The sequence below is a fragment of the Epinephelus lanceolatus genome, chromosome 8, assembly GCF_041903045.1.
Source record: "Epinephelus lanceolatus isolate andai-2023 chromosome 8, ASM4190304v1, whole genome shotgun sequence".
Lineage (NCBI taxonomy): Eukaryota > Metazoa > Chordata > Actinopteri > Perciformes > Serranidae > Epinephelus > Epinephelus lanceolatus.
The window spans coordinates 11,616,962-11,642,012 of record NC_135741.1 but is presented as its reverse complement, the minus strand read 5'-3'; the positions used below and the strand labels follow the sequence as shown (position 1 = coordinate 11,642,012).

The window sequence follows — 25,051 nt, the reverse complement described above, 5'->3', positions numbered from 1 at the left end:
TATTGCCTCACCATAAAGAAAAGTACCGCTGAGTCTTTTTCACAGTAATCTTTAAATTTATTAGCAAATGAAGTCCACCAATGACTTTTGTAACAACAAGAAGGTCACTCTTCAGGTCATATAAAAACATATTTACAGCTGTTCTACATGAGTATGAAAGCACTGATGGTGTAAAATCTCAGCACTCAATTTCTGACATGTTTCAGAATGAAATGAAAATCATGAGATGTAAGTCTGACGGCAAATGTTAAGATGTAAGCAAAGGGAAGACAGAATGTACAGCGCAGTCTTTGTTGTCTCCCAGGAGCTCGGCTCACTCCTTGGGTATCTGGTTTGCTGCGTTAGCCCGAAGCACGGCTCCTGGACTTGGGTATGGCCGCTGCTGGAAGAGAGGACCCGCCGCTGTGGTGTCCGCACCCGTCTTTGCTTCATTACGCTTGGGCAGGCCACTTGACCATGTGCCCCTGTGAAGATAAATATTGTATTGTTAAATAATTTGGCTTTACACATTTTGCTCACACCTTAAAGGGGCATTCCACCAATTTCACACATCAAAGTCATGTTTAGTACAAAGACTGTATAATGTCTTCTGTGGCTCTGCAGGAGCTATGTCAAGTCTGAGAAAACACTCAGTTTGCTTTTACAGACTAACAGAAGTCCTATGTTACAAACAGGGTTGTGGAGTTTAAATTATGTGGCTATTTACTAGGCAAGGTCTAATGAAAAGGTGCATTAAGCTGCATTGTGGGAATTGTAGGATCCAGAGTTTTTAAAGCTTGATCCGAGCCTTGCATAGCCAGCTGTGCCTGTATTGGAGAAAGATCTGGCCGAACCCATTGTATTCTGCACTGAGGTAAAAACAACAACAACAAAAACACTGGGTTGTTCGAATTTCTTTAAACCAATCATAACCGTCTTTGATGACACTCTAAGCTCAGGATGCAGCAACAGTGCCCTTGAAAAATCAGGAGGGAACTTATTTTGGTGGATAATTTGCACATGGGTAAAGTCCTGGCATTAAAATGCCTAAATCCCCATAAAAACAAAATGTTTTAGTGTGTAGGCTGCAATCTCGGAGGTTGGTGTTGTTTCACGCACAGTGCTAAAGTGATGTCTGGAGATGGGTCTGGCTATATGAGACCAGTTTCACATAGTGACAGGGATTTTGGTAACATGCAGACAGCAGAAGAGGAGGAGAACTCCGTCTGAAATAGACAGCCAATGGCAGACTTATATGCCCAGACTACATACTGTAAGCCAGACTAGCCTGACCCATAGCGGTTAGAGATGCACCGATTTATTGGCTGGACTCTGGTATTGGTCAATATTTGCCTTGCTGATGGCCATCGACCTATCAGCAAATAACATTCATTGCTGGCAGTGGCCGATGTTTTTCTGTTTGAAGTTGGGCTCGGACAAGAGGCTAGAATACCCTGCTGCACACGTGTGGTTTGTTTTCATGTGCGCTTCCAGTCAGCAACTGTTCTGTATCTCACATCTTGGATGAGAAGAGAAATAGAGAGGCAGAGATGATTATAAAGAATAACATGCCTCTTACTTACAAGTAGGCTATGAAGTATCTGTGATTTTTGCTTTTTTTAAATTGTTAATACTCGGGAGAAGATGCGCAGTGTACGATCAGCATCAGCAAAATTTTTATTTTAAACATCAGTATCAACCAAGAATTTCACAATTGGTGCATCACTTAACACTTAACACACACAAAATATTTCGGCCTCCAGTGCTTTATTTTTTTGTCTTTCTCCCAACGTTATGAAAGTACAATATTAAATTTCTGGAGTGCTCATTTAAAGAATGAGCTCGTTTGATTCTCTGTTAATACTGTACCTCGGGGCATCAGAATAAGCACTTGGATCCATGGGGTCCATCTCGTCGTCTTTTCTCCCTGAGAGGAAAATAAATCTGTAACATCCATTCATGTAAAAAAAAAAAAGTTTGAAAATGTGTGTGTGTGTGATAGAGGTGTCAACATTACCTCTTTTGCTTTTACTGTACGGAGCTATGTCTTCTCTCCTCGGCTTTCTTCTGTCTCTGTCCCTCCCCTCGTCCCTGTCTCGGTCTCTGTCCCGTTCCCTGTCCCGGTCTTTGTCTCTGTCCCGCTCTCGCTCTCTGTCAGACTTCTCATACGGCCTCTCGACTCTTTCATCTCCTCCCTCGACTGGAAATAAATAAGGGCAATAAATACAAAATAAACCAACCAACCATTTTCCCAATTGATGATCAGACCTGCAAAGATTTGTGGTGATAGGTTGATAATAAATGGATCATCAAAATGTTATGTCATGGAGGGTCCATAATGCCATACCTCTAATTTTCTTGGCAGGTTTTGTTACCACTGCACTTGGGTCATTTGGGGACAGCCAGGCCACCATATCTGTCTCCACATTCCAGTAATAAGGAAGACCACTGTGGGTTTAAGGAGAAAGAAAATCAAATGGATGAATTTGCAGAAATAACAATAATAATCAGTGATAAATTATGAGAAATGATGTCATTAGAAAATCCAAGACAACTCCACATGAATCACAAACACAACTTATTGTAGAAATCTGGTGCACGTACCAAGCGGGGTCGAACACTTTATACCAGTTTGGTGGTAGATTCTCCAGCCTGGTGGATTCATAATCTACGTTGTTGTCATCGTAATCTTCAGCAATAATCTCCTCATCTGCCTCTGGATTAATTAGAGGAGAACAATTGTTACATGACACATCAAAAAAATGAATGAAACGTAAAGAAAAATGTCTGAATGCTGTGGGCCAAAATGTTTTCTACTACCTTGGTCTGACGGTTTAACAATCCCTCTCTTGGCCAGACGGGCCAGCAGTGCCGGGGGTAGAGGCATCCTGCAACAGAGAGATTGGAGGATTAATTCATGATGATGATGATGCAACCAGGACTGCAAACCTTCATCCACTGACTTCAGCAGCTGGAAGCCGGAATACACAGATAATGGTCTCTTTCAAATGAAAAAAAAAGAACTCACCCAATCATCCAAATATATTGGGTTTTATACGAAAACCAACAGAGCTTCATTTTTTACTTCTTTATGGACTTTTGACTTGTTTCCATTCGAGGACTGGTTTTGTTATTATGTTCTTAGATATGTTTCTTGTTCCCTGCAGCTGTCTCACCCTTGTCTTTTATGTGTGTGGATTGTTTTTAATGGATGCCACACAGGTTGAAGCCAAATCCAAATTTCCCACAATGTGGGACAGTAAAGTGAATCTTGAATCTATCTCAGAAAATATAAATATATGTATATTCTGTTATTCATAAATTGAATATATGTAAAGTTTTTTGTTGGTAGTTTTGCTTGTGTGACAGTAAACTGAATATCTAAAGGTTTTGAAGTGCTGCTGAGAAAAACAAGCAATTTGATGACAAAATATCAGTCATTTTAGAAGATTTCTAAACCAAACTGATCGATTCATTGCAAAAATAAGTGCCAGATTTACCAGTAATTAGTTCGTTGCAGCTCTAACACCAGCATAAATTTCCCCGCTGAAATTGGCCCATACTGACTGTATGCACATTTATCTGCATCTACAGCTGTTTTTTTTCTCTTTTACCACAACAGTGGCTTAAAACAAAACAAAAAAAAAAAACTATAGTGTTTGCAGGTGTGGATAACTTAAAATCTATTACGGTCAAATTTTTGAAGTGTAACTGTTTAATCTCCCACCATTACTGCAAAGTACTTAGAGAATGTCAAGTTGATTTCACACCATGTTAATTTTTTTGGACGGGGCGCCATCTTGTGAGGATCACGTTGGTTACCTGTGCCTGATGCGGTGGTCAAGCAATGGTATGTGGACAAACGGATCACCATATGTTGGTGAAGATTCTCAGTTATGCAGGTCATGGTAATCTTAAGTGCTATATCGTAGGCAACTGGACTTGCTTGAGTTTCTTGAAGACTTTTCACCTCTCATCCAAGAAAACAGGACTGAAAAAGCCTCTTGGGTTAGATGTGAAATGTCTTTAAGAAACTCAAACAAGTCCAGTTGCCTACAATATAGCACTTATGATAATCACCCTATGACTTGGTAGCCCAAGGCTGGATTACAGACCCTGATGCACTGCCTTCACTCACATACCTGACACTGCAAATGTAAAATATCTCGCTTTTGGACTGAGTGCATCCATTTTGATAACAGAGGTAACTGTGTGCCTACCCCACAAAACAGCGCTCCCCTACATGGCGGCATGACATACCTTCTGGGGATGCACAGATTTATCGGCCGAATATTGGTATCGGCCAATTGTCACTTTGCTGACTGCCATCTGCCGGTAATTAAGATGACATTCACCGATGGCAGTGGCCGATATTTTTCTGTTGTGTCACATCAAATTAGAGCAGGATAAAGAGCAGGGCTCCAGACTAACGGCCACAAACTAAAATTAATGAACAGTAGAGGAAGAGCACAGTGACTGTTGGGCTCTGTGATCTCATTGATGTGTGGCGAAAGTAGCAGCCGGTGTCCTGTCTGTCTGTCGCACTGGCCACCCCTGAAATCTGGTAAGCTACCTCATTATCGTAAACTATGATCATTCACTCAGTTGGTACTTTATGATGTGCCTGCATTTTTTAATGTACATTGCTTTCTTTTGTATGCGGCCTACTGCTGAAGGTACAACTTCTTTTTGAGGACTTAAAAGAATAAAATATAGAGGCATTAAATTACATTTATATGGTGCCAATCTGTTGAGTTGTGATTGGTAGGTCTTTTTATATTTTTAATTGAAAATTTACACACAGGAATGTAAAAAAAACGGTCATATACTACAGTGTTAGTTATTAAAAGTTAAGGGTGGGGGGAAAACATTGATACAGCATAGTATTGCAACATTTTTGTGTGACAATATTTTATCATCATACAGTGCCTAGTATTGATTTTTTATCATATAAATTATTAGTGTTACAAATACAAATTTAACTTTACATAGCCTACTTGAACAATAAAATCAATTGCTTTTTAAGTCCACTAAATAAATTTTGCTGCTAATAAAATTATTTAAGTGAGATGAACACAAACTTTATCTTATTAAATAATGCAGATGTTGACAAAGTTCTCCTTTGGGGACATAATTTATAGTTAAAAAAAAAAAGACAATAAATCGCAATATGTTTTATTGAAATACTCAGCATATTGCGACACGTTAAAAATTGCTATAATATTGTGTCTTGACTTCAGTATCGTGGAGCCTCTGGTAATTCCCAGCCCTATTAAAAGCAGATATGAATAGTGGAGACAGAAACAGTGATTAAATGCTAGTCTGTGTGTGTTTGCACGGTCATGTCACCCCTGTAGAATAAACTGAGTGCCACATTTGAGCCACCCCAGTCAAAAAACAGTCTGGACACGCCACTGCTTACAGTAGGTAACAAAGCAACAGGGTTAAACACAGATGCAACAAAGCCAGCAGAAATATGACTCTCATGAAATTTATCCTGAGATGTAAAGAAAGGTCTCTGAATCAGGATTAAAGCCTGGGTGGCTGAGAAGAGTTCACTGATGGTTATAAAGTGTCCCACCAGTCATTTCAATGGATCATTCTCATCTGCATGCTGTTCCACGTTACATCTGCGTCTCCCGGTGAAACGTTAACTTGTGTTGCTAGGCTGCTTTTAGCATCTCAGGTTTGGATAAAGTCTTCTTAATAATAAAAGGAGGCCTCTTGCATTTGAATTCACACGCTTTGGACACGATAAAGCATTTATTTCCACAAATTAACTCGAAACAACTGCTCGGTGACTCCGGCGGCAGCAAGTGGGTGATTAAAACAACACACACACCTGTGAGCTCCGTAATTACCTCGAAACTACCCTACACTTAAACCCTCACAATTCTATAGAGAATTTAATGAATTAAAATCACTTCAACATTACCTTTTTAATGAAAACCGCCTCTGATCTTCGATGAGAGCCGAGGACGAGGCGACTTCCCACAACAGCACACGGCGCGCACAGTGATGACGTCACAGCACGGTTGTCCTGACGAAAACAAACATGGAGGAATATGCCCGTGAACCTTGGTGAGATTAGGGTTTTTGTTTTTTTTTAAAAAACATTTCTCTTTCGTTATTTGTTCAACATTGTTAACTTCGGATATAGTTTGTCTTGTTAATGTGATGTTGAAGTTGTAGTGAGAGCGAACAGAGAGGCTCTGTGTGTTAGCCTGTTAGCTTAGTGAAGGGACAGGGACATAACGAGATAAAGCTGTGGTCAGTTAGTTTGAGCCTCAACAACCTTTTGTGTTTATGGCTCTGTGTCTGTGACAGTGACAGCTGAAGGCATTATAAAGGGAAAAATACTCTAAAATACAGTTCACACATGTAACTCATATAATATTGTATAGCTCAGTTTTAATGTGTGAGTTTGATCCAGCCTCCAGTGACCAACAGACTGACCAACACTCATATCAACTAAAGATAAAGCCTGGACCAGCTCCAGGACATAGACTGTAGCTGTGGTGTTACTGCCATATACAGGGGTCCTACCAGAATCCCTAGCTATTAATGAATTGGTAATTTTTATTTCGTTTACATACATCTATTTTCACACATACGTTTTTCTACATTTAATATTATTATTTTATTATGTGCTGTATCATCTTTTTCTTTATCACAAATGTTTAAATTGTCTTTTATGGTCAGCACTTTGTGTTACATTTTATGCATGAATTGTGCTATATAAAAGTTATTATTATTATTACAAAGATAATTTCACAAAAAATTCTCACAGTCCATTACTGAAAACAGAACAGACCAAAGCCCAAGACCTATTTTTGCCTATCCTGTAGCAACCAAAGGATAACCCAGACTACCAGCAATACCAAAGAAAGGAAGTAGAAGCAAATACAGCAAGGTGTAGCATATGTAAACAGTGTACACCACACTAATATTAATAATGATACTTAGTGTTTGATATAGACATATGATATAATATATGATGTAATGCAACAGTATAACATATTAAGATGATGCAGTATAATATAGTTCAGTAGAATAAGTGTGTAACGATATATCGATCAGGATCGATGTATGGATTCAGTGATCAGAATTTGAGCATCTCATCAAGATGCCTTTTCCAGGCCTCCAGGCCTTAGAGGTTTTCCAGGCACATCCCACTGGTTGAAAGCCCCCGAGACAGACCCAAAACATGCTGGAGGAATTAAATATCTCATCTGGCCTGGGAACGCTTCTTGGGAGGAGCTGGAAAGCGTTGCTGAGGAGAGTGATGTCTGGGGTACTTTGCTCAGCCTGTTACCCTGCAGCCTTGCCTTGCATAAGCAGATGAAAATGGATAGATGGATGGGTGGATGAATACATATTATCATCTTTAAGACGCACCTTCCTCCTAAACATTCAAACAGTACTAGCAGCCTAGTGCCAGGCAGATAACAGTAAGCAGCCAGAATATTTACTGATATCGTCTCATATTGATTGAAGGCCCCTGAATTGAATCAGATCAAATCACGGAAGACTTTTTAATAGCAGCAAATATTGCATTGTTGTCCAAAAAAAACTGATATTGTATTGTAATAAAACCTGTGATATAAGATACACTATAAGGTGAAATGCAGTATTATAGTATCATGTAATATATAAAGTATAGTAGAACAATATAACATAGAATATCAAATATAATATAGGCTAATATAGGTATGGTATATGGATAGTAAACTTATCTTGTGAAAAGTAGGCAACAGTTGTACAAGAATATATTCAGTATTTAACGACCTTTGTAGGGCTGCAGTTAACAACTATTTTCCTAGTTCAATGTGTCCATTATTTGTTTTTAGAATAATTTGTTTCGGTCTATAAAATGTGAGAAAATAGTGAAAAGTACCCATTTGATGTGTTTGCTTGATAAATGATTGAAGCAGTAGTTGCAGATTATTATTCTTTTCTCTTATTGATTAACTAACTGTTTCAGCATAGCTATGATGGTGCCAGTGTGATAGGGCGGCAACAGTAAAAGTAATTTGGATGGAGTTTAAAAAAATAGATATGTTGTTATAACTGTCAATAAAATATCAAAAATCACTGCAGTAGCACAGTGTGAATTATGTCATGGTGCCACTTTTATCTCTACAATAAACTATTTTAAGTAGCATTGTGGTATGGATATGAAATGCACACATGACATTACAAAGCCTAAGTATGACAAATAATTATGTCAACATGCTGTATCCTATTTTTATATGTTCTTCCCCTCTGTTGTTAATGTATTCCTGCAGTCCCTGGAGGATAGTGGATGACTGTGGAGGTGCTTTCACCATGGGTGCTATCGGAGGAGGGGTGTTCCAGGCGGTCAAGGGCTTTCGTAATGCCCCTGCAGTGAGTTCACCACATAATAATAATTATTATGTGCTCCAACTCTCATCATGCTGTTAAAGGCAGATTTGAACAGTGCTGTAATGTTTCAGGGTGTCGGACACAGACTGAGAGGAAGTGCAAACGCAGTGAGAATAAGAGCTCCGCAGATCGGAGGTGAGAATGCCTTCTTACATAACCAGGAATTATTTCCTTTACTGTAGCTCTTGGAGTTATTCTTATGGCATATTAGACTTTAAAAGTATAATTTCTTGTATATATCAAATATTTTACCTGCAAAAGGAATTGTTATGTTTGGCTAGAGCCCAGTTATTACATTTTTCTGGCCTAAAACTAAAATCTTACATCAAACCTGGCTTGTAAACGCTCACTGGCTTGTTTGTGGTGGTTTCACAGGTAGCTTTGCCGTATGGGGAGGTCTCTTCTCCACCATCGACTGTGGTTTAGTTCGCCTCAGAGGGAAAGAGGATCCTTGGAACTCTATAACAAGTGGTGCACTGACAGGAGCCATCCTGGCAGCACGCAGTAAGAGGAAGCCCATAAAATCACAACAAACATGACACCACCTTCTCATGTCACTGACTGCATCAAATTAACAACTGTGATTCAATGAATTCTGTGTTTTTCTCCAGGTGGGCCGTTAACTATGATGGGCTCTGCCATGATGGGGGGGATCTTGCTCGCTCTCATTGAGGGTTTTGGGATCCTCCTCACTAGATATACAGCACACCAGTTCCAGAACCGTAAGTGAAGATGATTAAGTTTTGCCAATGATATTCTAAAGTGGCTTAATCATTATTTCTATTAGCAATGCATCACATTATAACATGCATGTGAAAGGTGTCACTTGTAGTGATAAACCCACAGAGAATTATCACCTCTACAGTTCCCCTCAGCCCTACTGAGTGTTATGTCACAGTTTTTGTTTTCTGATCTGCAACTTTACTGTTGTGTTTCACTCTCACTGGTATCATAGCATCCTTTTCAGCAAAATAAAAGCTCTTAAATCCAACTTTATGCTACCTGCCTTGCAACAAACAGGAGGCAGACAAAGCTGGAAACTAGCTGGTGAACATTGTAAAACACTTTGCTATTAAAGAGACAGATATTTCCCTCAAGAGTCAGTGTAAACCAAAGCATCGCTGAGAGGAGAGTGAATATTGGACTTGTATTTACCAAGTGCACATAAATGTGTCTTCAAATTAATGCTAATTAATGCTAATGTTGCTCCGCATCTGCTGGATGTGTGTTTGTTGTAAGTTTGTCATATCATCTTAAAGAGTGAGGACATGTCAGTGCTCACAGCTGCTACAAAGTGCCCAAAAAACCTATTATTGAAGCTTTAAATTAATGAGGAAAATCATTCAGTCCGTTTAAGTACTCGTGCAATGTAATTACAGTCTCAAGTTTTATCTGTACCTCCCGCACACAAGTATTCTCACTGCATTAATGCTAACAACCCACTCATGCCAAGTAATAGCCATTAATGAATGACCGCAATTTGCAAATGGTAGCCCACTGTGGCAGTTTGCAGCACTGTGAGAAAGGCCTCTTGGAACAGATAGAAATCATTTAGTTGTTCTGTGGGACCTCCAGCAGAGCTACAGTGGTTTGTAGTTAAGCAGATGTATTGGTGTCAGTGCTGTAGAAACTACAGACAAACAAGAGGCCAGAAATGCAATGTTCTGTGAGGAGCTGACTCTTGTTTTTGCTAAACTGTAAAATCTTTTGTGTTTTATGTGTTTCCATAAGTCTCTTTGCACCTACATGTAGTGGATGCAACAAGTTGCAGATATTCCCTGACACTTGTAGAAAGGCACAAGCCTTTTTCACAGCAGACATTTTGACTTGTTACAGCAGAAAAAGCACAGGTGTTACTGATGATGCCACTAACGAGGGCTCTGCTCTGCTCAAGTGTCCCAGTGAGACATGACAGTGTGCACAGTAGGACACTGAGGCCTTGTCCACACATACATGGGTGTATTTGATAATGTGGCTTTTTGTGTTTTAGCTTACTGGAGATAGATCTTCTGTGAAGTATCTTCTGTAGAAGTTCTGCAGAAAAGAGTTTTTGGCTTGACATGTCAGAGTGTGCGTTGTAAGCGTCTTTGTAAGGCGTCACTTATGAGGCGATATTCAGTGCAATGGCAGATGTGAATGAAACAGCACTGACTCTAACCCTGATAACACGATTTCTTTTACATTTTTACACAAAAAAGTACAGATACTTCTTTACACTGAGGCATACAGGCGTCTGAATGTGTTATGGAGGTCAAAGCTTCTTCGTCTTGTTCTTGTTCTTCTGCTTCTTACTCTTCTTCTCATGGCTTTAGGGTTAAGGTAATATCACCGCCTGTTGCTTTGGGATGCTTCTGACAGCACTTGAGTTGAGGTTTGCAGTTTAATTTGGACAGAGATTTTTCAAAACAGTGCTCATGTGGACAGGATTTTTTTGAGAACAAAGGAGGGAAAAACTCAGTTTTCAAAAATACCTGTGTCTTTGTGGCCTAGGCCTCAAACTAAAGAAGCCAAATAATAAATTCAACTTCTTATTTACACTTATTATTATGTTTTTCCTGCTGCAACATGTCAAAGGCCTATTCTCTGAAATGAACAAGTGGAGTAGGTAGATTGAGGGAAAGCAGGCTCATAAAAAAGGTTAACTGAACAGCATACTGTATATAAAGGTCAATGTGCACATACATTGTATCTTGATTATAACAACACCATGGATGAGCAGGATAGTGCCACAGAAACCTGAGAACTGTATCTTTCTTCTTGTTTTCTCCAGCTATTCCCTTTGTAGAGGACCCCAGTCAGTTACCACCAAAGGATGGAGGTCAGCAGCAGCAGGAGGCAAAGGGACAGTTTCAGTAGAGAGCAACAGGGACTGAGACCAGCTGTAAACACAGTGAGTCAGACCAGAGAGTAGCAGGGGAAACCAAACATTACAGTGGGTATCATGATGACCAGGAGGTGGAGATTCTGGTCTCTACAGTGGTGTCAACTAGTTGCACTATGTGCTCATACCTCAGGGGCAAATTACTGTGAGTCTTAGTTATTTATGAGTGAATGTGTATATGTGAGCAACAAACCTCACGTTTGCACCCACAGCATTTCATGCATCATTTTCTGTATGAATGGTTGTTCTGTCTTCACTGTAACCTTTTGGGGTTCAATATGTCATACTGAAATGTGTTTTTGAAAACTGATTTGATTATTCAACATCAAGGCAATATATGTATGTTAAAGGAATAGTTTGATATTTTGGGAAACACACTTATTCACTTTCTTGATGATAGTTAGATGAAAAGATTACTCACATGTCTGCACAGTAAATATGTAGCTACAGCCAGCAGACAGTTAGCTTATCTTAGCATAAAGACAGACAACTAATATCCTAATCTGTACAAAAGCCAAAGTATTAGAGACAGTTTGTTATTTTTTCCATGGGCTTATATGCTGGACTGTTTCTTGGGTAGCACAGTGATTTGCTGAAGTCTTGTCATCACTGTGAGGTTGCTAGGCAACCAGCAGAGATGGTATCTATCTTGTCATGTAAGGCCCTGATCACACAGGAAGCGTTTCAACAGCTGGAGGTGCCTTTTTGTAATTATTTTTAATGAAAATGAAGCTTATTGCTTGAGGTTTTTGCATTGTGACGCACCTGGTGTTTCTGCACTCTAAGCACCTGGCATTTTTGTCAGAGTGCCCTGAATGCCTCGAGTTGAAAAAACTTTAACTCAAAGCAGAAAAAACACCCCATATCATCTCTTTTTTCATCATCTTTTTTCCCATTGTCTTTACAATTGGTAGACAATGGAGGAGAAACTGTTGGTAGCAGGTGCTGGATACCCAGAGCTACATGGCCCGACGACAGACAGCAGGTGGTCAAACTGCCCCCGAGTCATCCTAGAATATGCCTGGAAATGGCCATCATTGAGTCGAACCTCCTGGACCAACTGGTGGTACTCCCCATGATCCACCCTCTCTTTTAGGGTCTCATGTACCCACACAGATCTCCGTTTATCTGCTGACAGCCTCTCACCCTCAAGCAGAGCTACAGACAGTACCCTCTGCCTCATCATTTTAGGAACTAGATACTAATTACTGTCAAATAACTAAAATAAATAAACAGTAGATTGATTACACAGGAAGTTTAGAATAAGGAGGTGAGTCTGTGGTTGCCTGGCAACAGTAAAAAGGTGCAGCAAGCATTTATTTTTCACTGGTGGCATTCAATTTAAAAAAAGGCAGTGTAGTGCGCCTTGTGATTTGCAACCTGCAAAATGCTTTCTGTGTGATCAGGGCCTAACTCTTGGGAAGAAAGGGAATACGTGCATTTCCCCAAATGCCAAACTATTCCTTTAAGCTTCCAAAGATCTTCTACTTGTATGCACAGAATATGTTTGTTCAGTGAGGTTTTACTATAGAGAGTGGTATTGTGAGAATATGTTTCTGAGTCTTTAATTTATTTGTCAGTTGCGACAATCAATGCAAAGAACTGTGTGTTTATAATTGATGTGTGTGCTTTAAGATGTGTCTGGGCTCAACCAATCCTCATTCCACAATTTGCAGTTTCTCTTAAAGGAATACTTCACCCACAAAGGGATCATTTGATTATGTCACCTTGAATTTGTGGAGCAAACTTTGTTTTTCTCGCAAGCCTCTATGGTGAACTAAGAATCCAGAAAACAGAGATGTATATCTTTTTCCAGCCTCTCCAGGTAACGAGTATCATTAAGCTCCAAATCCTCAAAACCAGCCTGAAATTAAGGAAATCTTAAACAAGTGCATTAGAGTCAATGCAGCACAGCTGTGTTGTTGTTGGACCCTGGTCTGAGCCAGCCCAATGCTACATTATGATTGGCCAGTCTGCGCCCAGGGGCGGGGCTTAGCGACGGTTCTATTCATCAAGAATTTTAGTAGTTATTAGATTTTTTGTCCTCTGTCAAAGCTTGCAAAAAAGCAAAGTTTTCTCCAGAAATTCAGTGTAATGCAGGGTAAATAACTGATATACAAATGATCATTTTGTGTGTGATGCGTTCCTTTAATAACGTCTTGCCTCACCCGGCAGCTTTAGTCATTTTGAATCTTTGTTGAATAGTTGTCATCTTGTGTTTTAGAAGGAGGAGCACAAATCATGAAAAATGTGAATGGATATTTTATTGCTTTAATTACTGGCACATGCACCTGTGTAGTCACTTTGATCGCTGCATCATTCATCAAACAACAAAGCACTTTTTAAACTCCATCTCTCTGTTTTCTTGAAATCGTAGCATCAGTCACAGGAGAGAGGTGATGCAGTGTGATCCCAGCATTTGCTGTACAAAAACTATGTATAGAAAGAATGCTTAATTTATGTATTGAAATATATTTATCTTGCAAAAACTGATTTTAAAAGACAATAAAGGCATCAAATGTCCTTGAAGACTTGAGATGGTGTTATTTCTTGACATGGCTCCTGCTTAAGAAAAGCTTATATTATGCAATGATAGTAATTGCTGACATTACATGCACCTGGGCTCAATCACAGTGTGTTTATTCACTGTGAAATACCGCCCCTTGTCGCCCTTTAAGTGGTACTGCACCCACCAGCTGCTCTGTCCAAGGTGCTGAAATACTCTCAAACTTATAGCAGTGACCCATCCTAATTTTTCTACCCGAACAATAATATTCCTGTCTTGTGTTTAACTACATCTTTGTACCAAAGCCCCACAGAGCCTCAGAGAGCCTCCTGAGTTCACCTGCACCTTCTAGAAAGATTTCCCCTGTCATCCTTTTAAACGGCTCAGCTCGTTTAATCCTGCCGGCTGACCACCGCAGAGACCGGGACGCGTTTGTTTTAATATCCCCTCACCGTTATGTGCCTGCGGAGATAAAAAGCAATTGCACTTCTTATTTACACGCGTTGGAAATTACCAGAAATCGGCTTTAATTGGATTTCTACACTCCAGGCAGGCGGTGAGCAGGATGGCCTGTAGCCTGTGCGCTGCACCGGCGCGCTGCGTGTGGACATGAAATGACAGGCAGCAGATGGTCCTTCTTTTTTTTTTTTTTACACCTGGAAAGTTTTGTCTTTTTGGGGCCAAATTAATATCTGTGATCCATAAGGCATTGCAGAGCCCACTGAGGAGTTGATGGTGGGTTTTCTGGAGTGATTTCGTGGTGTTGAACTGCGGACATGGACGCAATAAAGAAAGGTAGGAACTCCTTACATTGTCTTCACAGTAGCATAGTGAGAATTACAGCTTCAAAGTCATGCATAACAAACTATAGAAGGCTCACTGTACTGTACTGTAAAGCTACATGCTGAAGTGACATTACAGGCATTTATTTCCAACATAATATTTCCAGATATTCTGTGAAGTTGAAAAGATTAGTCGAACACAGTTCCTCCTGACAGTAAAGCATGGTCCCTACAAATAAAATCAAAGCATACTCCATACCCTTTGCAATAATGGGACATCACATTCATTATTTCCACACTAACCCAGTTTATTTAGCTCTGTTCTGCCCAGGTTTCTGGCTCCTTCTCTGTAGTTTTTACATGGGTGAGATAATAAATGCACCTGCAGGCTTATTCTTTGTGCAGGGCCTTCTCAACAGGTGATCATGGCCCTGCTTTGGGATAGTGCTGGGCTAAGTGCCACTGCTGCTTCCACTAAAGAAGTAGGTCACATCTGGTCTTATAATATGAGGCCTTGAGGACAGAATACCTGTCTGCTGCTACAGCCACACGTCAAATCCTTCTTTAATTGTGTTAGATAATAGTAATAAGTCATATAAATAACTGCTGGCTGATGTTAGCAATGAAATAATCACATGGTGCAGGAGAGGATTTAAACAATAACAATGGCACTGAGCTTTTGTTTTAGCATTGATTCAATGGCAGTAAAGATGCCAGCCAGTACAACCCTTCTCTCTTAGCAAAGAACATACATTTTTACCCATAATACCCATATTTTACTTTATCACCTTCTTTTACTTCACGTTCAGGATGCTTGAAAACAAAATCAGAGAATTATTCTGTGTCTTTTGTCGTCAACAGATGTCCCCCCTGTGGGGGATGCAGGAAAGTCAGACACCCTGGGGTCGACTGGCTCGGCCAGAAAAAGGGGAGGGGGGGCCAAGAAGGCGATGCAGGCAAACAAGTCTGCCCTCAGGGCCCCCCGAGCCCTCTGCTGCCTCACCCTCAGCAACCCCATCCGCATGGCAGCGCTGGCCCTCGTAGAGTGGAAATATCCTTCTCTGAGTTTATGCAAACAGTCCTGAATATGATGTAAACGTGTGATGTGTTCATGAGGTGTGAAGTTTTTATGATGCTGTCATGTCCCTTGAAAGTTGCATTGACGAAGTGCCCTTAACTACAATCCTCAAGCCTTTTGATATCTTCATTCTGCTCGCCATTTTTGCCAACTGTGTGGCCATGGGCGTCACCAAGCCGTACCCTGATGATGACTCCAACGCCACCAATCACCAACTGGTGAGTTTCCAGTGCAGCAATACACAGCAGCTCAACCAAAGTAGTTTCTTTAACTTGTTCTGAAAGTTAGGAACACATGAATATGCTGAGCGAGGCTTTAACACAAGTTTAGGTGATGTAACCTCATGAAAGAGATGAATAATTTAATCACCACATTATTACATAGAAGGAAAATGTAAAATAAAAAACTTTTCACTGACCCGCTGGAAAAATCTTTTCTTCACCAATGTGTTCAGGCACAGAGCCTTCAGCAGCGTGTTTTAATGATAAGCTTCTTTATAATGCTGCACCTCTAACACAGACACATCTAAATAAAAGTACACAATAAAATGCAACAAACAATAAGTCCCTGAATACATCACAAAAACAAGGATAAATGAAAAACATGGGTGACTATCCTTCTTACAAATCAAGGAACTTAAAGAAGAAAGTCCTGTGGGTATTTACAGTCTTAATCCATTCCCTTATTTGTATGATTAATGCATCCATACATACCATGCATAGACAAATGGACACAGAGATCAATTAAAAAACAGTGTTTGAAAACACTTCTTAGACGGCCCAACATGTAGACTCACATGAAGCATAAACTTCAAACAGATTCAGGAGCTCTTTGATCACATGGAGCTTTCCTCATCACATCGCTGAAGTGAAAGTGAAACTGAAAAGTTGAAGACAGCGACTTGATCCCTTTAAGGGGAATGAATGAAGCTGTCAAGGTGAACTTTTTGTATTTTCAATGCAAATCACATGGAGAGTGTCTGAGCTCCTTTTACACTGCGTGTGTTTGTATGTCCCCGTTCTCAAAGGCTTGACTCTCACTGAGAACATCTTGTGTCATTCTTCTGGGATAATTTTCTCACTCATGTACTGCGAGTCATTTCAGGACACTGATGGTTGAATGTGTTACGTAGGGTTCCTGTGGATCATTAAAAGGCATTGAGTTGATTATTCGAACAGGAAGGTCTTAATTAGTATTAAAGTGTCTTAAATCAATATTTTAAAAGTCTTAAAAACATGGGAAGTAGGATTTTATGAATTTTTTTTTTCTGACGTTGCACTGTAAAATAAAAAAAACCCTGATAATTTATGTTTTGTAAATAATTCACTGTATGCAGATCAGGATAGAGAAACCAACAACCCTCATGTGCATTCAGCACATCCAATCAATGACAAAGGAACAAGCCTCTTTCAAGACAAATGAAATGGATGCTTTTATGATAATACAATATGTTAGGAGTTTTTTTGTAGGCTGCTGCAGAAGTTAGAGTGGTTCCCATGTCAAAAAGCCTGCATTATTTTTCTGTTTGATTTTGGATAATTGCAGAAAATCAGCTGTGTCAGACAAAAGTTTGAGTTTAGCAAGATAATCTTCACAATTGAACAACACTTTTATGACTTTCAAAGCATAAATGCAATCAACAGAAGTAAAAAGCTAACGTTAGGCTATAAACAAACAATACCACAGTCGTATAACTTGACACTGCCGCCACATCGAGGCTGTAAAGCCATGGTCAGCATGACAGTACTCTCATTTGGCCACTTGTTAGCAACCGCCTTTTTAAGACACATAAAAGCTTCAGAATTCATGAGTGGGGTATTTACCGATGCATTTTATGTCATAGAACAAAATGTAAAAGTCTCTTAAGCTTGTGTTTAACACAGACCTTATTTCAGGCAACTAAACCAAAATCATATTCAAAAAAAGTCTTAAAAGGCATTGAAATAATTTTTCTAACACTAAGGTGTTAATTAGTGTTAAAATGTCTAAAATCAATCTTTTAATAGTCTTAAAAATGCTGAAAGACGGGAAAAAATTGTGATGTTGCATTAGAAAATCTCAAAATAATAATAATTTTTTTTTTTTTTTTAAATAATTCACCGAATGCCTTGAACATTAACATCACACAGTTTAGAGTAGAGGAACCACCAACACTCATATACATTGACCACATCCAATTTAATGACAAAGGAACAGGCTTTCTCAAGGCAAATGAAATGGATGCTTTAATGATACAGAATATGTTCATTGTTTTCCACATGTTCCACTCTATGAAGTTTGGATTATTCTCAGGATTTAAAGTAGATCATCACTTTTTAACTTGACCAAAGAAGTCATGTTTTATGTTACAGCTGGGCAACATTGTCCCAACCCTGAGTAACTGATGTTTGTTTATTTTATTTTCCTTAGTTAGTTAGTGTGAAATTATTGTTAAATTTAATTTTGAGTGGCATTAAAAAAGTCTTAAAAAGTCCTAAATCCAACTTGCCTTAAGCTGTAGGAACCCATTTGTGACAGAAGTGTAGGAATGACAGTAGTCAGTGGGTATTTTGCTGACGGTAGCAACAATTAGTGAGAAGGTAATATTGTCCTGTTGGATGGTAATGGTGTTAGAGGGAAAAAGTTGCGGTTTGACCCCGCTAAGGTGACCCTGTGACGGATCATGACTGACTTAAACACTGACCATCTGTCACATCTCTCCCTCTCCCTCTTTGTTTCTTTCTTTCTGACCATTTTTTCCCTGTAAAGCACAAATATGCAGCATTCAAACTGAAAACGAGCCAGTTTTCATTTGGAATATTGGAAATATGAGTCGCTTTGAGCCACAAACAGCTCTATATATTTACCAAAAAAAAGTCTCATTGTTGTTACTGCATTGTTAGGAATGCTTCTCCTCTTCGAACCATGTTTGCAGAGTAAAAGTGATCAAATACTTGAATTCTATTTTTGGTAATTTTGTGGCAGGGAAACATATTTGCACATGCAGCAGGTTAGATGTCAGTCGATCCCTTTATTGGATTGCACAGAGGAGGTAAGCTGACAGTTTAACATGCAGTGACTTACAGTACCGTCACTTAAAATAAACAACAATTTTTGCATCAAGTTTTGGTCAAATTTACTGATTTTTGTGAATTCCAGTCATCCTGTATTAAACCACATTATGCCTGGATTATTGTGTCAGCCTGAGGTAAGAGCCTAGTCACAGTGGTAGCAGTGATTAGAAGCATTAAGCTGAAGGTTACAGCAAAGGGATCCGGTGACAGGCTTTAACATGTGTTAGGCAGTAGGTTAAGAGGTTAGAAAGCCACTGCAGTCAGCCTTTAATGACAACACACGTGCTTTAAAGACACACTCATGAAAAAGTCAGTTAATGCCACTTATTTCTGTATGTGACGCAGAGGAACCCGTTTCTGAAAATCTGTATTTTACTGTGACGATAGCTTGACATTTTCCCTCAACACTCTCCCATATTTATTCCTCTCAGACGCACTCACTGACTTATAAAAAAGGTCATTCTAATTTTGCAAAGCATCCATATGTCTTTTCTTCTGTTCTCAGGAACAAGTTGAGTACGTCTTCCTCGTCATTTTCACCATCGAGACCTTCACTAAAATTCTTGCCTACGGCTTAGTCATGCACCCCAGCGCCTATATACGCAGCGGATGGAACTTGCTGGATTTCATTATCGTCATTGTTGGGTATTTTGGTGCTTCAAGTAGTCACAGGTTGCAAATGTTCCCTCACTAACAAAAAAAGTAAAGTTCTAACTGCTGTTATGTGTGTCTGCGCAGGTTGTTCAGTGTCATAGCAGAGGGCATGACGGATCACAAACCTGGAGAGGCCCATCACGCTGCAGGAAAACCTGGAGGCCTGGATGTCAAAGCTCTCAGAGCGTTCAGGGTGTTACGACCGCTTCGGCTCGTATCTGGCGTGCCAAGTGCGTCATTTATTACAGTTTGTTTGAATGTGTTTTTGCATGTGTGTTCCTTTGCTTCATCCCGCATCAAGGCAGTGATTTATAATATATTTGTGAATGAATATATTTGAGGGGACAAACCAACTGAACTAACCAAACCGAACTAATGACTAAGGAGAAGTCTGGACCCCGTGGCTGGACCAGTTGGGATCCACTGCAAAAGAGTGCTGCAGAAATGGCATTTTTTGTAGGCTGCTGCAGAAGTTAGCTTCACCCTGCGTCCCTTGCCAAAAAGGCTATGAGATTTTTTCATTGAATTTTGGATTTTTGCAGAAAATAAGCTCTTTTTCAGACAAAAGTTTATGATACTTAGATATTTTGTTCAGCAAGATAATCTTTACAAATAAACACTTCTTACACTTCTATGATTTTCGAAGCATAAATGCATTTGCCATAAGTAAAAAGCTAACGTTAGGCTATAGACAAACTACACCATGGTCGCATGACTCAACCTCGCCACCACAATAAGGTTGTAAAGCCTTGGTCGGCATGACGACGTGCTGAGTCTCATTTAGCCACTTGTTAGCAACCGCCTTTTTTAAGACACATTAAAGCTTCTAAATTCATGAGTGGGGTATTTTATGTATTTTATGTCGAAGAACAAAACGTGAAAGTCTCTTGAACTTGTGTGAACCACAGACCATATTTCAGGCAACTAACCCAAAACCCATTCAAAAAACCAACTGACTTTGAGACAAGGGATCCAGGATTGCTAACATGCTAACTCTTTTCTCTCTGTTTCATCACTTTCAAATGTATTAAAAAGTATAAAACTAGAATGTTACGTAGGCTACGTCACTGTCAACTGTGATAGATTTGTAAAGTGTTATGAAAATTTAATTTTATGAATAGTTACCTTCCTGCAATGTTATGCTAAATCCCAGTCAGAACGTTAGCTAACATACATTGTGTGTTAGCTAGCAAGTAGCCGATACATTCAGAGCGTATTCCACTCGTTAGCTTTGCAGAGAGTTAGGATCCATCAATGTGCCCATCAGTTGTTGATGGGAAACTTATTAATGTAACACCTTACCAACAGTAACACTTCACTTCAGTCAGGATAGCATGAAAAGGTTACGTTAGCATTGATACGTAATTTTGGAGTGGAACTAAATGTTTTTGGCTGATTTGTGAGAGCTTATCAATCAGCCATTATGAATGGTTTAACTTAAGCTCAGTGTTTCCCAGCTGGTCCAGCCACGGTCATCAGTTTTAGGTCCACAAAGTTTAATATATTTTGCGCCAAGCTTGCATTTGGCCATGTCGTTGAGCTAATCTGCTGTCTCTGTTAAGAAACGTTAAAAGCTCTGTGCCAGAAATTCACTGTACTTCAGTACGTTTTTTACAAAGTTGACATGTTTGCGAGTCACTTGCGGTCATCTCAAAAGGACCCACAACCCACTTTTTGACTGAAACCCACCAGTTGGGAACCACTGGTCTAGCTAATGGTTTAGCTGATAGCATTTAGCTATCATGGCGAAGTTACCATGTTGACTCCATACGGCGGTGTCCCATGTGCACCATTTGAAAAGTGTGTCTTTGCCTTGTCAGGTTTACAGATTGTGTTGAACTCCATCATGAAAGCCATGGTCCCCCTTCTGCACATCGGTATGTTGGTCATGTTTGTCATCATCATCTACGCCATCATCGGCTTGGAGCTTTTCATCGGCAGGATGCACAAGACGTGCTACTCCTCCAGCACAGGTTTGTGCTCTCTGAACTAAAAACAGATTTCATACATTGCCTATGTTGTGTAGATGTGTTGTCTCAGTGCTGTTCTCTGCTCCAGGTCTCATGGTGGAAGATGATCCGTCGCCCTGTGCATTTGCCGGGAGCGGGCGCTTTTGTGTGGGGAATGGGACTGAGTGTAGGGGCAAATGGGAGGGCCCCAATGGCGGCATCACAAACTTTGACAACGTTTTCTTCGCCATGCTGACAGTTTTCCAGTGCATCACTATGGAGGGTTGGACAGACGTTCTCTACTGGGTACAATCACACACTTCTACATCCTCCACAGTGTCACATTTATTTGTGGTGTTTGAAAATACTTAGTCTGTGTCTCTGTCCAGATGAATGATGCCATCGGCTACGAGATCCCATGGATTTACTTTGTTTCTCTGGTCATCTTTGGATCATTCTTCATTATCAATCTCGTATTGGGTGTGTTGAGCGGGTATGTAGCTGCTGCATTTAGCTTTCTGTGCATTTATTGTGTTGTGAAAATCAAAATGAAACACTTACACTTGACCTCTATGCACAGAGAGTTCTCCAAGGAGAGAGAAAAGGCCGTGGCACGTGGTGAGCTGCAGAAAGCACAGGAGAGCAAGCAGATGGAGGAGGACATGATTGGCTACATGGACTGGCTCATAGAGGCCGAAGATGTGGACGAAGAAGGAAACAAACGTCAGTTTAGCACACAAAGACAAACCACAAACCAAGACACAAACATGTAGCTTTATATTCACACATGATCTGCCTCTGTTTGACTTCATAGGTGCTGCGATCGCAAAGAAAAAGATGATGAAGAAGTTTGGCTGGTACAAACACAGTGAGGATGGTGGAGGTATGTCAGCTGTCTCCGTCTGTTATCGTGTTTGTTTTACATGATTTCTCTTAACAGATGACTTATATTTCTGTGTTTAACAGAGTCAGACTCGGATGATGATATAGCATACCTCGATGATGATAATGGCTGCTGTGCTTCTCTCATGTAAGACAACAGAGATATAACACTGTTTGGATTCATTGCTGGCATGCAGGTGTTAATGAAGTTAATGATTTTGCACATTTTCTTGTTTTCTCAGGGCAAAGATGATGGCAAACAGCTTCTGGTAAGATTTTCAGTACTACACTCTATTAAAGGAACAATTCACCCACAAGATCATCATTTGTATATCAGTTACTCGCCACATGTTACGTTGAATTCATGAAGATAAGTTTGTTTTTCTCGCATGCCTCCACGGTGAACGAAGAACCCATCAGAAAAGTGTACTCAGCAGATTGCAGATCTCTGCCAGGCGGTGGTTCCCAACCATTTTTCCTAAGGGACCCCTTTCCAACCCGACGACCCCTCACTAAGTGACATATTTTATGTGTATTTCATATTATATTTAGGGCATAACAATAACAGTACAGAACAACTGGTCAACAGTACAACTGACCCAAATAGTGAAGTCAGTAACTGCTAAAAAAGTTAAGCTAATAACAAACAAACTAGCAAACAGACAAAAAAAAAAACTGTTTAAGAAAGGAGTTTACAGGTCCACTAGATCAGAAACAGAAACACAACAAGGAATCTGTGATCCATGTATTCATAACTGGACTTTAAACTGCACCAACTTTGTCTGTAGGCTGTACAGCAAGTAGGGAATAACATGAAACACAATTTAAACAGACAAAAAAACCTACTATACCTACTTACTTACCTACTTATATATGGTAGTAGCACAGACATAAAGGAAAAATTATGAAATCAAGAAAATCTGAATGACCCAAAATGACCCACTAAATTCATCTGCCAAATGGAATGGCCTAGTTGCTTTATTACAGAAATGTTTTAGCAACAATACATGTGTTTGAAAAGTACTGAGCATACGACTGGATAAATTTAAAGTTACACACAGTGAGGAACTGATCAATAAACGATCATTTTGTGGGTAGAGTACTCCTTTAATGGGATGAGAACATGAAAAAGGGCTCAGTCCAAGAATTTCAGTTGTTGTTGTTAATTTAATTCAATTTTTCTTTTTAGTGACCAGTTGTGTCAGCTGAATCATACAATGAGAAAGAACTGCCGTGTGGCCGTTAAGACCACAAACTTCTACTGGTTGGTGCTTCTGCTGGTGTTTCTCAACACAGTGGCCAGCGCCTCCGAGCACTACGGGCAACCAAAGTGGCTCACAGAAATGCAGGGTAAGAATCCATTTCTCCTTATATTTTAACTTTTGCTGAGCTGTACTTCAGCTCTACATTTTGAGATGCTTCACTTGAGATAAAACATGACTCCATGTCTTCTTCTTCATTTGTGCCTCAGAGCGAGCCAACAAGATCCTGCTGCTGCTCTTCACTCTGGAGATGTTGATGAAGATGTACGCCTTCGGCCTGCAGATCTATTTCATGGCGCTGTTCAACCGCTTTGATTGCTTCGTGGTGTGCGGCGGCATCCTGGAGACGCTGCTTGTAGAGATGGAAGTCATCCCGCCCATCGGCATCTCTGTGCTGCGCTGCATCCGACTGCTCAGGATATTCAAGATGACCCGGTAATTGGTGCCAGAGTTTGTTAATATAACATCTGGAGCTTTTCTGTTGGCTGCATGAGGAAGGAACAAGTGATGAAGATAAAATCTTTTCCATCTTATCTTCACTTCCTGATGTTAATCTGTACCCTCTTTGATTCTGTTGTTTCCAGGCACTGGGCTGCTTTATCCGACCTGGTCAACTCGCTGCTCAACTCCATGAAAGCTATCTGCTCCCTGCTGCTCCTGCTCTTCCTCTTCCTCATCATCTTCGCCTTGCTGGGCATGCAGTTGTTTGGAGGCAAATTCAACTTTGACGAGACTCAGATGAAGAGAAGTACTTTTGACTCCTTCCCTCAGGCTCTGCTCACTTGTTTCCAGGTGATTTACATCTCCTCAGTATCTCACAGTATTACTACCCTCTCCACTCAGCTATGTGATGTATTGCAGTATTAATTACAGGTCTCTCACTCCTGTCCTCTGTGTCTCTCATTCTTTGTAGATCCTCACTGGAGAGGACTGGAACGCCGTGATGTATGACGGCATTATGGCATATGGAGGACCAATCTTCCCCAATATGGTGGTGTGCATTTACTTCGTCATCCTCTTCGTCTGTGGTAACTGTATCCTTTCACAGTGTTTGTGCACCTGCTGATTCCCTTTGCAGTCTGACCACAAAATCATTGATTCGTTAATCCCAAATGAAACAAATTAGGCTCCTTAATCTTGTGATCAGACATCCTGCTCAATGTCTTCTTGGCTATCGCTGTGGACAACTTGGCAGGAGGCGGCGGGAAATCCAAAGTCGAGTAAGTTTGTAACAAGAAAATATGAGATCGAGCAGTGGTATTGGACACATTTATAGCGGACTGTAGCCATCTTGCTACCCCTGCGAGTTCCCCAGCACAGACGCACAGATTCAGCCCTCCGTCTAAATGCAATACTTTTATTTACCACTGCCCGGCATACAACAACAAAATCATTCAACAACATGTGCCTATGGCTGCCTGGCTCCTCCTCTCCAAACTTAAACTTCATGTCGTCCTTTACACACGATGTCGTCCACAGTCTCCCTGTGTCATGAGCACTAAACTGCCTTACCTGGTGTAAATAACTTGTGCCTGTATTGTCACATATATAAGGTCATATAAACATAACCTCAATATAGTCCACTACTATACACTATTCAAAGTGTACAGAAACTGTTG

General features: G+C 40.2%; 3 protein-coding genes across 3 annotated transcripts in view; 2 read left to right on the top strand and 1 right to left on the bottom strand.

Moving 5' to 3' along the window:
- Window positions 1-35: 35 nt before the first annotated feature.
- pqbp1 (polyglutamine binding protein 1) lies at window positions 36-6,002 on the bottom strand. Its single transcript, XM_033629456.2, has 7 exons — window positions 5,915-6,002; window positions 2,800-2,867; window positions 2,584-2,695; window positions 2,327-2,427; window positions 1,997-2,179; window positions 1,849-1,906; window positions 36-464 (listed from the first exon to the last, which is right to left on the bottom strand). Exons 2-7 carry the CDS (start codon window positions 2,864-2,866, stop codon window positions 314-316), a joined length of 672 nt encoding a protein of 223 aa, XP_033485347.2. The 5' UTR covers window position 2,867; window positions 5,915-6,002; the 3' UTR covers window positions 36-313.
- A 12-nt stretch (window positions 6,003-6,014) lies between these two features.
- timm17b (translocase of inner mitochondrial membrane 17 homolog B (yeast)) lies at window positions 6,015-13,776 on the top strand. Its single transcript, XM_033629454.2, has 6 exons — window positions 6,015-6,060; window positions 8,268-8,367; window positions 8,457-8,520; window positions 8,761-8,889; window positions 8,997-9,107; window positions 11,156-13,776. Exons 1-6 carry the CDS (start codon window positions 6,035-6,037, stop codon window positions 11,239-11,241), a joined length of 516 nt encoding a protein of 171 aa, XP_033485345.1. The 5' UTR covers window positions 6,015-6,034; the 3' UTR covers window positions 11,242-13,776.
- A 1,953-nt stretch (window positions 13,777-15,729) lies between these two features.
- Window positions 15,730-25,051, top strand: part of cacna1fa (calcium channel, voltage-dependent, L type, alpha 1F subunit a) — a 30,763-nt gene continuing 21,441 nt past the window's right edge. Inside the window, exons 1-15 of the mRNA XM_033629291.2 lie at window positions 15,730-15,850; window positions 19,191-19,330; window positions 19,424-19,569; window positions 21,160-21,312; window positions 21,398-21,594; window positions 21,678-21,781; window positions 21,869-22,011; window positions 22,103-22,171; window positions 22,255-22,318; window positions 22,413-22,439; window positions 23,360-23,520; window positions 23,642-23,867; window positions 24,017-24,224; window positions 24,346-24,466; window positions 24,580-24,652. Of these exons, the coding sequence (XP_033485182.2) occupies window positions 15,794-15,850; window positions 19,191-19,330; window positions 19,424-19,569; window positions 21,160-21,312; window positions 21,398-21,594; window positions 21,678-21,781; window positions 21,869-22,011; window positions 22,103-22,171; window positions 22,255-22,318; window positions 22,413-22,439; window positions 23,360-23,520; window positions 23,642-23,867; window positions 24,017-24,224; window positions 24,346-24,466; window positions 24,580-24,652 (1,889 nt within the window). The 5' untranslated portion in view covers window positions 15,730-15,793. The remainder of the gene's footprint in view (window positions 15,851-19,190; window positions 19,331-19,423; window positions 19,570-21,159; window positions 21,313-21,397; window positions 21,595-21,677; window positions 21,782-21,868; window positions 22,012-22,102; window positions 22,172-22,254; window positions 22,319-22,412; window positions 22,440-23,359; window positions 23,521-23,641; window positions 23,868-24,016; window positions 24,225-24,345; window positions 24,467-24,579; window positions 24,653-25,051) is intronic.

Coding starts and splice junctions, on each gene's coding strand:
- pqbp1 (XM_033629456.2), bottom strand. CDS start 2,866: ATGCCTCTACCCCCGGCACTGCTGGCCCGTCTGGCCAAGAGAGGGATT. Junction 1,907..1,996: donor GTACAGTAAAAGCAAAAGAG/GTAATGTTGACA, acceptor TTTTCCTCTCAG/GGAGAAAAGACGACGAGATG. Junction 465..1,848: donor GCTTATTCTGATGCCCCGAG/GTACAGTATTAA, acceptor TTATCTTCACAG/GGGCACATGGTCAAGTGGCC.
- timm17b (XM_033629454.2), top strand. CDS start 6,035: ATGGAGGAATATGCCCGTGAACCTTG. Junction 8,521..8,760: donor AAGAGCTCCGCAGATCGGAG/GTGAGAATGCCT, acceptor GTGGTTTCACAG/GTAGCTTTGCCGTATGGGGA. Junction 8,890..8,996: donor AGCCATCCTGGCAGCACGCA/GTAAGAGGAAGC, acceptor GTTTTTCTCCAG/GTGGGCCGTTAACTATGATG.